Source organism: Cetorhinus maximus, unplaced genomic scaffold (genome assembly GCF_964194155.1).
Source record: "Cetorhinus maximus unplaced genomic scaffold, sCetMax3.hap1.1 HAP1_SCAFFOLD_298, whole genome shotgun sequence".
NCBI classification, from domain to species: domain Eukaryota; kingdom Metazoa; phylum Chordata; class Chondrichthyes; order Lamniformes; family Cetorhinidae; genus Cetorhinus; species Cetorhinus maximus.
In genome coordinates, this window is record NW_027596252.1 from 287,148 (window position 1) to 300,395 (window position 13,248).

Below are 13,248 nucleotides of genomic sequence, written 5' to 3' on the forward strand. Positions count from 1 at the left end.
CCTACATCCGTGATTCCTCTGACACCTTACGTCACATCAACAATTTCCAGCTCCCTGGCCCCAACCGCCTCCTCTTCACCATGGACATCCAATCCCTCTACACCTCCATCCCCCACCAGGATGTTCTGAGGGCCCTTAGCTTCTTCCTCAAACAGAGGCCCGAACAATCCCCATCCATCGCTACTCTCCTCTGTCTGGCTGAACTTGTTCTCACACTGAACAATTTCTCCTTTAACTCCTCTCACTTCCTCCAAATAAAAGGTGTGGCTATGGGTACCCGCATGGGCCCCAGCTATGCCTGTCTCTTTATGGGGTATGTGGAACATTCCTTGTTCCAGTCCTACTCCGGCCCCCTCCCACAACTCTTTCTCCGGTACATTGATGATTACTTCGGTGCTGCTTCATGCTCTCGTCGGGACCTGGAAAAATTTATTAATTTTGCTTCCAAACTCCACCCCTCCATCATTTTCACATGGTCCATCTCTGACACTTCCCTTCCCTTCCTTGACCTCTCTGTCTCAATTTCTGAAGATAGACTGTCCACCAATATCCATTACAAGCCTACCGACTCCCACAGCTACCTCGACTACAGCTCCTCGCACCACGCTTCCTGTAAGGACTCCATCCCATTCTCTCAGTTCCTTCGCCTCCGTCGCATCTGTTCTGATGACGCTACCTTCAAAAACAGTTCCTCTGACATGTCCTCCTTCTTCCTTAACCGAGGTTTTCCACCCACGGTAGTTGACAGGGCCCTCAACCGTGTCCAGCCCATCTCCCGCACATCCGCCCTCACGCCTTCTCCTCCCTCCCAGAAACATGATAGGGTCCCCCTTGTCCTCACTTATCACCCCAGGATCATCCTCCGCCATTTCTGCCAACTCCAGCATCATGCCACCACCAAACACATCTTCCCTTCACCCCCACGGCGGCATTCCGTAGGGATCGTTCCCTCCGTGACACCCTGGTCCACTCCTCCATTACCCCCTACTCCTCAACCCCCTCCTACAGCACCTCCCCATGCGAACGCAAGATATGCAACACCTGCCCCTTCACTTCCTCTCTCCTCATCGTCCAAGGGCCCAAACACTCCTTTCAAGTGAAGCAGCATTTCACTTGCATTTCCTTCAATTTAGTCTACTGCATTCGTTGCTCCCAATGCGGTTTCCTCTACATTGGAGAGACCAAACGCAGACTGGGTGACCGCTTTGCAGAACACCTTCGGTCTGTCCGCAAGCATTACCCAGACCTCCCTGTCGCTTGCCATTTCAACACTCCACCCTGCTCTCTTGCCCACATGTCTGTCCTTGGCTTGCTGCATTGTTCCAGTGAAGCTCAATGCAAACTGGAGGAACAGCACCTCATCTTCCGACTAGGCACTTTACAGCCTTCCGGACTGAATACTGAGTTCAACAATTTTAGATCTTAAACTCCCTCCTCCATCCCCACCCCCTTTCCGTTTCTTCCCCCTCCTTTTTGTTTTTTCCAATAATTTATATAGATTTTTCTTTTCCCACCTATTTCCATTATTTTTAATGTATTCCACCGATCATTTATCTATACTTTTTATGCCCTTTTAGACTTATTTCACCCCACCCCCACTAGAGCCATCTGTACCTTGCTTGTCCTGCTATCCATTCTTAATTAGCACATTCTTTTAGATAATATCACCACCTTCAACACCTCTTTGTTCTTTTGTCTGTGACATCTTTTGGTTATCTCCTCCTATCACTGCTTGCTCATCCCAACAACCACCCCTCCCCCTTCTCTCTCTCTCTTCCCCCCCCCCCTCCTCTTAAACCAGCTTATATTTCACCCCTCTCCTATTTTTACTTAGTTCTGTTGAAGGGTCATGAAGACTCGAAACGTCAACTTTGCTCTTCTTCGCCGATGCTGCAGACCTGCTGAGTTTTTCCAGGTATTTCTGATTATAGTACTTACCCAGCATTTAAAATTAAAAGAGGTGACATCTGAAATTGGCATGTAGAGGTAGCAAATATTCAGTTACAAATGAAGCAGCTTGAGGTAGAAAGACATAGAGGAAGGCAGAGGCTTGAATTGGTAGAAAGAGAGAAAGAAATGGAAATGAAAAATATTGCGCTTGAGTTTCAGAGAGAAAGAAATTAGAAAACATACCTTGGGCTAGGGAAAAGCTTAAAATAAAGGAAGAAAGAGGAGATAGTACTTCAGAGGATGATTCTGATTCCACTGAGGATTTTGATTTAATCTTCGTTCTATGCCTAAATTTTCAGAGGATGGAGTTGAAAGATATTTCACCTCATTTGAAAAGGTAGCTATGAAGTTGAATTGGCCAAAAGATGCTTGGAACCTAATGTTACAAAGTAGCCTGTCAGGTACAGCTATGAATGTGTACATTATTTTCTCAGAGGAACAATCTGCAGACTATGAAGTTGTTAAAAGGCAATAATATTAAATGCTTATAAGCTTGTTCCTAAAGCTTATCAATTAAACTTTAGTACCATAAGAAAGAAATCTAATTAGACATTTGTAGAATTGGCAAGGGAAAGAGAAATGCTATGGGATCAATGGTTTCAATCACTGAAGTTAGAGAAAACTTTGAGAATGTGAGGGAAATTGTGATTGTGGAAGAATCCTGAAGTATCATTCCAATAACAATTAAGACTTATTTCGATGAGCGTCAAGTACCAAAGACACGAGAAGTGGCAGTTTTGGCTGATACCTATGATATCTCACAAAGACAGTTACATGTGGGGAAATGGTCATATGAAAATCAACAAGAAAATTGGAGGAATAGAAAATCTGATAATGGGAAAGATAATAGTTCTAGAGAGCAGACAGAATGGACAACAAAATAATAGAGGAGATGGGCTAGAACCTAGAAGTGATGCAAAGAAATAATATGTTTCTAGTGTAGTAAACCTGGACATACTAAAGCTAATTGCTGGAAATTAAACAGGAGACCTATTGCAGTTCTAGGAACACCTAAGGAATCCTCAAGAAAGGTTCCACCCTGGGATCTGACTTCTCCAGGAGTAACACAAGCTGGGATCATAACACTAGATCTCAGCTGACACCTCAACAAGTAACATTAAAAAACATGTCTGGGCCTCCAGGTTTATTGTTTTATGTTGCAGTTACTTGACTCCATTACAAGAGTACCAGAGGTATCATGAGATCTGCTTGGGATGATGTGATGTGACTTGAAATATTGATTAATGGGGAGGGTCAGAAAATAGAATAAGCTGTAAGGAAAGCTGTGGAGATGTAGTCATGGAAGATTTCAAAGTTTAATCAGAGGAGGGTGTAGGTATTGATCTGTCCAAGAAGTTGCCTTGCAGCTGGCACACAGGGTCTGCCGACTATTGAATCCCACAAGACTAAGGTTCGTCCACTGTATTCAGCCCACTTCCCCCTGCCTCTGTAAGTCATTTTTGAACAGCAAAGTTATAAAGGCACAAATAATCAGCCATGATGTGAGTGAACACTACAGGGTCTCTTCCAATCCATCAAGGCCCAAAACCTTCTCTTTAGAGCTTCTATCAGTGACTGATCATGTTAAGAAATGGGCCCTGCTCAGTGAAAGTGGGGGTCACAATCTGTGAGGGCAAGGGGTACAGTTAATCTCTCTGGAGAATGTTCTAAGTCATGATATTTCAATGTCTGGTGATATCAAGTCCACATGAGTGGATGTGGCCGGGTGATACTTAATTCTGTCATCACCACAAATGGCATGGCATGCGAAGACCTGCCTTATCTCTAGTATTCCTTCCTCTGTGGGTGTCAGGATGGTTATGGCTGGAAGGTGACCATCAGCTTTTACCTCTTCCTGGGGTTTTGTGCTCTTTTTATCTGCAATGAGATAAAGAGATCTCTCCGAGCCGTGGAATGTTTTGAGACGGCTGAATTAACATCTGTGGAGAGTCACTGTCAGGGATGTATGCTGCAGCCAGATGAGGTTGAGTGTTGTGCTGGCTGGTCAGATGGGAGGTACCACGAAAGAGAAGGATGGATCACCTGCAAAGTGCTCTTTACAGCCCTGATCGGGTTACTGAAGTTCTTCTAGCACTGTATCCAGGAGCATGGCAACACACGTCTGTGGCTGACTCCCTCTGCCACCTACAGCCTTGCCTGCTCGTTCTGAGGACAATGACTTCTTCCTGTCCGTGGGGAACAGAACCTCCCTCTAGGTTCTTACAACCTGCAGCATGATATCCAGTGACACATCTGAGGACCATGGTACAGTCACTCTGTTTGTCCAATTTCTTTTTTACTTTTTCACGGACATGGGCTTCGCTGGCTAGGCCAGCATTTATTGCCCGTCCCTAATTGCCCTTGAGAAAGTGATGGTGAGCTGCCTTCTTGAGTTGGTGCAGTCCATGTGGCCCAGGTACACCCACAGTGCTGTTATGAAGGGAGTTCCAGGATTTTGACCCAGCGACAGTGAAGGAACAGCGATATATTTCCAAGTCAGGATGGGGAATAGCTTAGAGGGGAGCTTCCAGGTGGTGGTGTTCCCATGTATCTGCTGCCCTTGTCCTTCTAGATGGTAGTGGCCATGGGTTTGGACGGTGCTGCCTAAGGAGCCTTGGTGAATTCCTGCAGTGCATCTTGCAGATGGCGTACACTGCTGCTACTGTGTGTTGGTGGTGGAGGGAGTGAATGTTTAAGGCGCTGAATTAGGTGCAAATCAAGTGGGCTTCTTTGTCCTGTATGGTATTCATGAGTGTTGTTGGAGCTGCATCCCTCCAGGCAAGTGGGTAGTATTCCATCACACTCCTGACTTGTGCCTTGTAGATGGTGGACAGGCTTTGGGGAGTCAGGAGTTACTCTCCACAGGATTCCCAGCCTCTGACCTGCTCTTTAGCCACAGTATTTATATGGCTAGTTCAGTTCAGTTTCTGGTAATGGTAACCCCCCCAGGATGTTGACAGTGGGGGATTCAGTGATGGTAATGCCATTGAATGTCAAGGGGTGAAGGTTGGCTTCTCCCTTGTTGGAGATGTTCATTACCTGGCAACTGGTGTGGTGCTGAGAATGTTACTTGTCACTTATCAGCCCAAGCCTGAACGTTATTGAGGTCTTGCTGCATATGGACATGGACTGCTTTAGTTTTAGTTTAAATTCCGGAATTTCCAGAAGTCCATTCAGGTACTGGCAAGGTCTACGCAACTGAAGCAAACATCATCTGGCCACGAACACAGTGCCGAAACGCCCCGGTTCCCCGCGCGCTGCCGAAACGCCCCGGTTCCCCGCGCGCTGCCGAAACGCCCCGGTTCCCCGCGCGCTGCCGAAACGTCCCGGTTCCCCGCTCGCTGCCGAAACGCCCGGTTCTCCACATGGTGCAGGAAATTGTTTCTTTAATTCCGACTGGAAATGGAATGAGGATACAACCCTAGCTCTAAAAACTCAAGCCCCAAAACCCGAGCTTCTACATGTGGGAGTGCCTTTACTGTGCCCCAAGCTTATGGATATTCAACTGGGTAATTTCTCGTGCCCCTCAGGTGACTCACAAATAAGATGCTCCCTAAAGGAAAAAGCTGAACAAAGTGGCACAGAAGCCAACCCAACAGAGAGTGCACTTTGTCAGGGCACTTAGCCCGAGACCTGGTGAGGGAGGGAATTCAAAGTGTTTTAAGGGTTGAACTTTTTTTGAAAATCTAGACAAGGTTTTCATTTCGCAAAGATATATTCCATTGAGAAAGAACAACTCTACAAAAAGGATGCACCATCTGTGGCTAACCAAGGGAGTGAAGGAGGGTATGGAATTGAAAGAAAAGGTGTACAATGCTGTGAAGATTAGGGGTTGGCCAGAACATCGGGAACATTTTAGAAACCAGCAAAGGAGGAGCCAAAAAATACTCAAGAGGGAGAAATTAGAATTTGTGAGAGTAAAATGGCAAAGAAATATTAAGACCGACAGTAATAGATTGTACAAGTACATAAAAAAGAGAATAGCTCCTCGCTGTCAGTGTCCACCATCTTCACACCTCACTTGTAGATTGTCCTTGTATTGGAGGTATGGACACCCAGGAGGTCATGATCCTGAGGCCAATTCATCATACAGATCTTTGGGTATACAGCCATCACGACAGAGTCTGTCCATTTGCCACTGAAGGTGTTCCTCAGTATGCTTTGCTGGTGCAGCATCATCAGCGTATAGCAACTCTCTGATGAGGACTTAGTGCACCTTTGTTTTGGATCTAAGGTGAGCAAGGTTGAACAGCTTTCTGTCAGTTCTGGTATGTAAACAGACCCCTCCGTAGATGACTTAAAGACATATGATGTAGCAAAGAGAAGAAGAGTGTCAGTGCCAGAACACAACCCTGTGTGACACCAGTGCGGATCTCATGCCGATGTTGACCAGTCGTTGCTGATCTTACCCATCATGTTGTCATGGAAAGAGGAGATCACATTGAGTGGCTTCAGCAGGTAGCCAGTTTTCTCCAACAGTTTAAATAAACTGACTCTGCTCACATGGCTGAATCCCTTGGTGAGATCGATGAAGGCAATATATATAGTGGTCTCCTTTGTTCATGGCATTTCCCTCGTAGCTTCTGGATTGAGATCATTTCAATTATGAATCTTCCAGTTCTGAAACCACACTGCGATTCAGGATAGATATGTTCAGCCAAGATCTGCAGTCTGACAATGGCAACACTGGCAAATACCTTTCCTATGATGCTCAGCAGGGAGATGCCTTGATAGTTGTTGCAATCACTTCAATTGCACTTGTTCTTATACAGAGTCACAATCTTTGCATTACGCATATCCTGGAGCACTGCCCCCACCCTCTGACAGAGATAAAAGTTTGTGTAGGTGCTGCAGGAGTGCCAGTTTCCCATGTTTGGTGAGTTCAGGTGGGAGAGCATCAGCACCTGGATTTTGCCCTTGGCAAGCTAGTCAATAGCTTTGCTAAGCTCCTCCACTGCGGGTTTGATATCCAGCTCTGCTGTGACAGGCAAGCTCTCTATGGTGTCTGGAACTTCCTTGGTGATCGTGTTCTCCCTAGAGTATAACTCAAGGTAGTGTTCCACCCATCTCTCCAACTGTTTATTGCAATCGCCAATGGCCTCTCCTGCCTTTGTTTTTAACAGAGCCGTTTTCTTTGCTGATGGACCTGTTGCCATTTTGACCCTTCCTAACATTCCCAGTCTCAAGGACATCTGGATATTCTGGGAGAGTTGGAACCAGTGGACACTGGTGCACTGCCGAGCAATCTGTTGGACTTTACTTTGAGTGGCTCTTAGTGCATTCAAAGTCTTCCCACTCAGGTCTCTCTTGCAATTATGAGAGTCGGTCACTTAGTTTCAATGACAGATTCCATTTAACCTCAAGCCAGTCAGCACTTTTCCACTCTTGCTTCCCATATATTCAGAATGTGGTATTAAAGATGGTATCTCTAAGTATGTTCCATTTTGATTCTGCATTCAGTGGGAATGTCAGAGAGCATCTTTTTATCTGGGTAGGTAGTATTGTCGTGTTGATATGAAGACAACATTTCTGCTTTGAATGAGAAAACTTCAAGGGCTGCATTCTAACTCTGGAAGACACCAGGGAGTGATCTGTATCACAGTCAGTGTTGTTGTAGCTGTGTGTATTGAGAATGGTGTTCAGAGAGTCCCGTCTGCTGATGATCAGATCCGGCTGGTGCCAATGCCCTGATCTTGGGTGTCTCCAGGACACCGTGTGACATGGTTTGTTCTGAAAGAAGATGTTAGTTATACAAAGCTTCTGGTAGCAGCAAAACTCAAGAAGTCTCTGTCCATTTTTATTTATCTTTCCCAGGCCATGATATCAAAGGCAGGAGGGGCCATGCCTCCTGGTCCCCATCCACTCTTACATTGGAATAAAAGCAAAAAACTGCGGAAGCTGGAAATGCAAAACAAAAACAGAAACAGAAATACCTGGAAAAACTCAGCAGGTCTGGCAGCATCGGCGGAGAAGAGCACAGTTGACGTTTCAAGTCCTCATGACCCTTCAACAGAACTAAGTAAAAATAGGAAAGGGGTGAAATATAAGCTGGTTTGGGTGGGGGGAATCCCTCATTAGGTAAAGATGTTCTACTTAGGGCATAATTTATGGAGACTCTGGGCTGCCCAAACATTTGGGTCCCCCTGATGACCTCCCCTTGAGTCCAAAGGAATGCAAAGCACTACATTTGGCACCAGCTTGGATGCAGGAGTTCCTGGAAGGATGACATATTTAGACATCAGTCTGCCTTTGGGGTTCACTCCAGATTTTTTGTCAAGGTTTACTCCCTTAGTTTTCAACTCTCCTGAGGTATCCACAAGGCAGCAGAACTATTCACCCGGAGCTGGGAGTTTGGTTCATGAGTGGCTGGTGGGCCTGCACACTACATGTCTGGGGTCAAACCTCCTCTGGGATCCTCTGAAGCTTTAGCCTGGGGCTGTGAGGGACCCAGTTTCCGTGTGAGAGCAGAGGAATTGCTAATGGAGAGGCTGTGTACTGACAGGGAGAGACTTACACACTTGGTTCTGTTTTTTGCATTGCTGCTAGCCTGCGGTGTGGGCTAAAAATGAGAAGCAAACTAGCACAGCAAAGCAGAAAACATGTAAACTCTCTTCACTCACACACCAGACGTATCACATCAACCTGGTAAACACAGGGATAAAAATAGGTTGAGTGAGTGGGCAGAAAATTTGGCAGATGAAGTATGATGTGGGAAAAATGTGAGGTTGTCCACTCTGAAAGAATAGAAAAGCAGAATATTATTTAAATGGAGAGAGACTGCAGAATGCTGCGGTACAGAGGGATGTCTGTGTCCTGGTACATAAATCACAAAATATGAGCATGCAGGTACAGAAAGTAACTAGAAAGGCAACTGGAACATTGGCCTTTATTGCAAGGGGGAATGGAGTACGAAAGTAGGGAAATCTTGCTACAACTATACAGGGCATTGGTGAGACCACATCTAGAGTATTGATGCAGTTTTGGTCTCCTTCCTTGCGGAGGGATTATATTTGCATTAGAAGATCAGAAAAAGTTCATTAGGCTGATTCCTGGGATGACAGGTTGTCTCATGAGGAAAGATTGAGCCTATGCTCATTGGAGTTTAGAAGAATGAGAGGTGATCTTATCGAAATATATGAGATCCTGAGGGTGCTTGACAGGGTAGATGGTGAAAGGATGTGTCCTCTCATGGGAGAATCTAGGGGGAACAGTTTAAGAATAAGGAGTCTCCCATTTAAGATGGAGGTAAGGAGGAATTTCTTCCCTCAGAGGGACATTAATCTTTGGAATTCTCTTCCCCAGAGAGCAGTGGAGGCTGAATCATTGAATATATTCAAGGCTGAATTAGATAGATTTTTGATCTACAAGGGAGTCAGGGTTATGGGGGACGGAGAGGAGAGTGGAGTTGGTGATCTACTTCTCCCTGCTGCTATTTCTTATGTTCCTATTTCATTGTCCCCCTTTCTCCTTTTATTGGCAGCAGTTTGCTGACTGCTGTTTCTCGATTGCTTAGTTTCTGCTTTGCTCCTTCTGTTTGGGAGGGGTGGAGATGCACATCACCATTTCCTCAGAGCAACTCAAGATTGCCAATACCTGTGATCATGTCAGTGACAAGCATGAGTCAAAGTGAAGGATGAGGAAGAAGCTAAGTTGGGGTGGATGAGTATTGCAAGAATTTGTAGTACGAGGGGAATGCTGTTTCACTGTAGAATAATCTCTCTGCATTGCCCAGTTTCTGACCTCCTGTTGCTGCTTCTCTATAAATAATTAAACAAGCCATTTTTAAACAAAACATTTCAGGTACCCAAATAATGGTAGAACAATCTTTACAATTCCCTGTAAAACTGAAATGAGAACATGTTCAAACATGAGACACCAAGCTTTTCACAGAACATCTTCACTTACCTTAACACTATGCTGAGAATCAATTCCCTTCATCATTCCATGGTCTAACACTACAATGGGGATTAAACAGAAATAAACAATTATACAGAGCCAGATTGATGCAACAGACAGACCCCGTCAAACCTAATGGGTGTGGTCATATTGAGTAATCCTGTACACAGACAAATTTACAGCAAAAACATACACAGAATGGCCTGGGGCCAAAGTACATTGAAATATGACCAGGCCAGCATCACAATATGACTGGGTTTGGAGAGGAAGAACAAGATAAAAATAGTATTCCTGCATTTATAAAGATGAGATGAACTATCATTAAACATCCAAGACTGTCCCTCAAACCTCTCATGTGGGGAATGTTTAAAACAGTGTGCAGTGGAAATGATGCACTTTATATTTTTATCTTTCAATCATTAGGAGGTGGTCATCTGATACTGAAGTTTATTTCCACAAGGATAAGATACATTTTTATATATCTAGGATAATGGGCAGTGTCCTCATTCATCACTGAACATAAAACCCCTTTGCTCAAACTCTTGAAAATGTTGTGAACTATACAACTTGCCTCTTGGGATGTGGTGATTGTTTGGTCTTTAACTAGTGACAAGAGCTTAATTAGATCTCCACACCAGGCTGTCTCAATAATGGCAGGTTGGTAAAATTGGACAGAGGAGAGAGGACTTCAGCCTTGTAGAGTGCAACATCCAGGAGAAAGGACATTTTGATTTTGATGCTGTGCTCACTGGCAGCGCCTGGAAAAACTCCAACAACTCTGGACTAGTCATCAGCCTGATGAAAAAATCTAGGTTAAAAGGAAATGCCAATGTTACAAATAAAGAGAGACTCTTTCATTTCTTGAAATGGTGATGGGAATGGAAATAATCAAATGCTAAACCCAACCCAAAAAGATGGTTTCAATTCATGTCAAGCTTCAAAGCACCAAGAAATTCTCCACTAATCTACAGAAACCCTTGAAAAATGAATTAATTGAATTTTTTACCTGAATAATGGCCATGTTTACAAGTCTCATCTACTAGAATTTACAAATAAAATACGGAAAATGTAAAAGAATCTTTTTACTATTGTTATCTTTCCTAGCCTTCATTCCTGGGTCCCAGCTCAGCATGCACCATTGCAACCTAAGGGTAACAAATAATTCCACAGTACTTACAGTGGAGACATCTTTCAAAGTTTGCGGATGATACAAAAATCAGAAACATTGTGAACTGTGAGGAGGACAGAGTAAAACTTCAAGAGGACATAGACAAGTTGGTGGAGTGGGCAAGTAGGTGGCAGATCAAGTTCAAGTGCAGAGAAATGTGAAGTGATTCATTTTGATAGGAATAACATGGAGAGACAATATAGAATAAAAGGGTAAAATTCTAAAGGGGGCACAGGTACAGGGGCAGCTGGGTGTATATGTGCATAAATCATTGAAGGTAGAGAGCAGTGAATAAAGCATTAATAGGGGCATAGAGTATAAGAGCAAGGAGGTTATGTTGAACTTGTATAAGACACTAGTTAGACCTCAGCGGGAGTATTGCATTCAGTTGTGGGTGCCGCACTTTAGGAAGGGTGTGAAGGCACAGAGAAAGTGTAGAAAAGATTCACGACAATGGTTCCAGGGATGAGGAACTTCAGTTATTAAGATAGATTGGAGAAGTTAGGATTGTTTTCCTTTGATAAGAGAAGGCTGAGAGGAGATTTGATAGAGGTATTCAAAATCATGAGGGGTCTGGGCAGATTAGAGAGGGAGAAACTGCTCCCACTCGTGAAAGGATTGAGAACCAGATGGCACAGATTTAAAGTAATTGGCAAAAGAGTCAAAAGCAACATGAGGAAAAGTTTTTTCACACAGCAAGTAGTTAAGGTCTGGAATGCACTGCCTGAGAATGTGCTTGAAGCATTCAAAAGGGAATTAGGCTGTTACCTGAAAAGGAAGAATGTGGAGGGTTACGGAGAAAAGGCAGGAGAATGGCACTAAGTAAATTGCTCCTTCTGAGAGCCAGTGCAGACACGATGGGCCGAATGGCCTCCTTCTGCATTGCAACAATTCTGTGACTCTGTGATGTGGAAGTGACCAAAGGTGATTGAACAGCTGATCTTACCTCCTTACGGGGAAGCACATAATGCTTACCCCCAAAACAGCAGAGCCAAGACAGGTGAGTGAGGGAGGGAGGGGGAAGGCTGAGCACAAACAGGCTGATTTCCAGCATGTTGCATCAGTATTCTGAAAGAATACAGAGAGCCCTTAATTACCCCATGTCCGATTTCCAGGTGCACAGCACAGAGTGATTGTTAAACTGTGACCCGCTCTAAAACTCACCTAAATCTGATACGGTTTTTTCAATAGCAGCTACCCGCTGAACCAAAGCGGGTTGGTTTTCGGTGGCATATCGAATGCGTTGAAGAGCTAATACAGCTTCCGGATGAAGACGAGCTTCATCTTCAGTGACCACAGATGAGTTTACTTCCACCGGTTCCACTTCAGGCTTTTCCAAAGATTCATATTTTTGAGTTGCATGTGCGTGATCTGAAACTTTGACTGCAGCAACAACAGACTCGTCTTTCCTGGGGGGAGTCTCACTGCCATCCTCTTCGGGATTAGAAGTATTATCTGAAGTTTCAACTTGGACAGTACTACCAGACGTTGTTGCAGACATTTTAAACTGTCCAAAATGAAAAGAACAAAAGTGTTTCAGAAACTAGACATTTTTAACCAGCATAGAAAACTTAAAAACACAAATTAAAACATTATTTTACGTCATCTGAAGAATCAGTATCAGAACCCACGAGCGTGGTCTGGAGAATCTTCCAACTGACAAACTGCTGTAACTGTTCGGGAGTTTTATCCTGAAGACAATACAGAATAATCATTCAGTTACACACTAGTGGCAGTCAATATCCATTCTCTGTTGTTGCCATCTTATCTTAACTAAATATTTGACCACATTCTAAATTCTCCCTAATCATTTGCACCTTTTTAATTATCATGTACCCAAGGTGTGAAATTCACAGGGATGACTTACAGAGTCAATTCAGAAATCACAGCTCAGATCTTCAAATCTCCAGGTAGTCAGAGACTGGACATGCCTGGGAAGATTCACTATGGGACCCCTCGAAAGTCCCAATGTGCCTGACTCAGTGGGAATTGCCCAGGAAATTTGAACTACGAAGGGACAATCCCCCTGCTCTCCAGAACGAAGGCTCTAACTCTGAGTTAGGGTCAAAGACTTTGGGCGGTTCGGACTCACTTACCTGGGTAGTTACTCAAGAAATGAGAGACAGAAAAATCCTAGTCTAACTTCTAGGTAACTATACAACTGATCCCCCAATCACTCAAACTGACCCTTCAACTGCTCCCCGTCACTCCAACTGCACACCACCCACCACCCC

General features: G+C 44.4%; 1 protein-coding gene across 1 annotated transcript in view; it reads right to left on the reverse strand.

Moving 5' to 3' along the window:
- The window catches only part of LOC144673134 (uncharacterized), a 120,689-nt gene that overhangs the window by 78,404 nt on the left and 29,037 nt on the right, over positions 1 to 13,248 (reverse strand). Inside the window, exons 4-6 of the mRNA XM_078535124.1 lie at positions 12,616 to 12,705; positions 12,179 to 12,521; positions 9,856 to 9,905 (exon numbers count right to left, since the gene is read on the reverse strand). Of these exons, the coding sequence (XP_078391250.1) occupies positions 9,856 to 9,905; positions 12,179 to 12,521; positions 12,616 to 12,705 (483 nt within the window). The remainder of the gene's footprint in view (positions 1 to 9,855; positions 9,906 to 12,178; positions 12,522 to 12,615; positions 12,706 to 13,248) is intronic.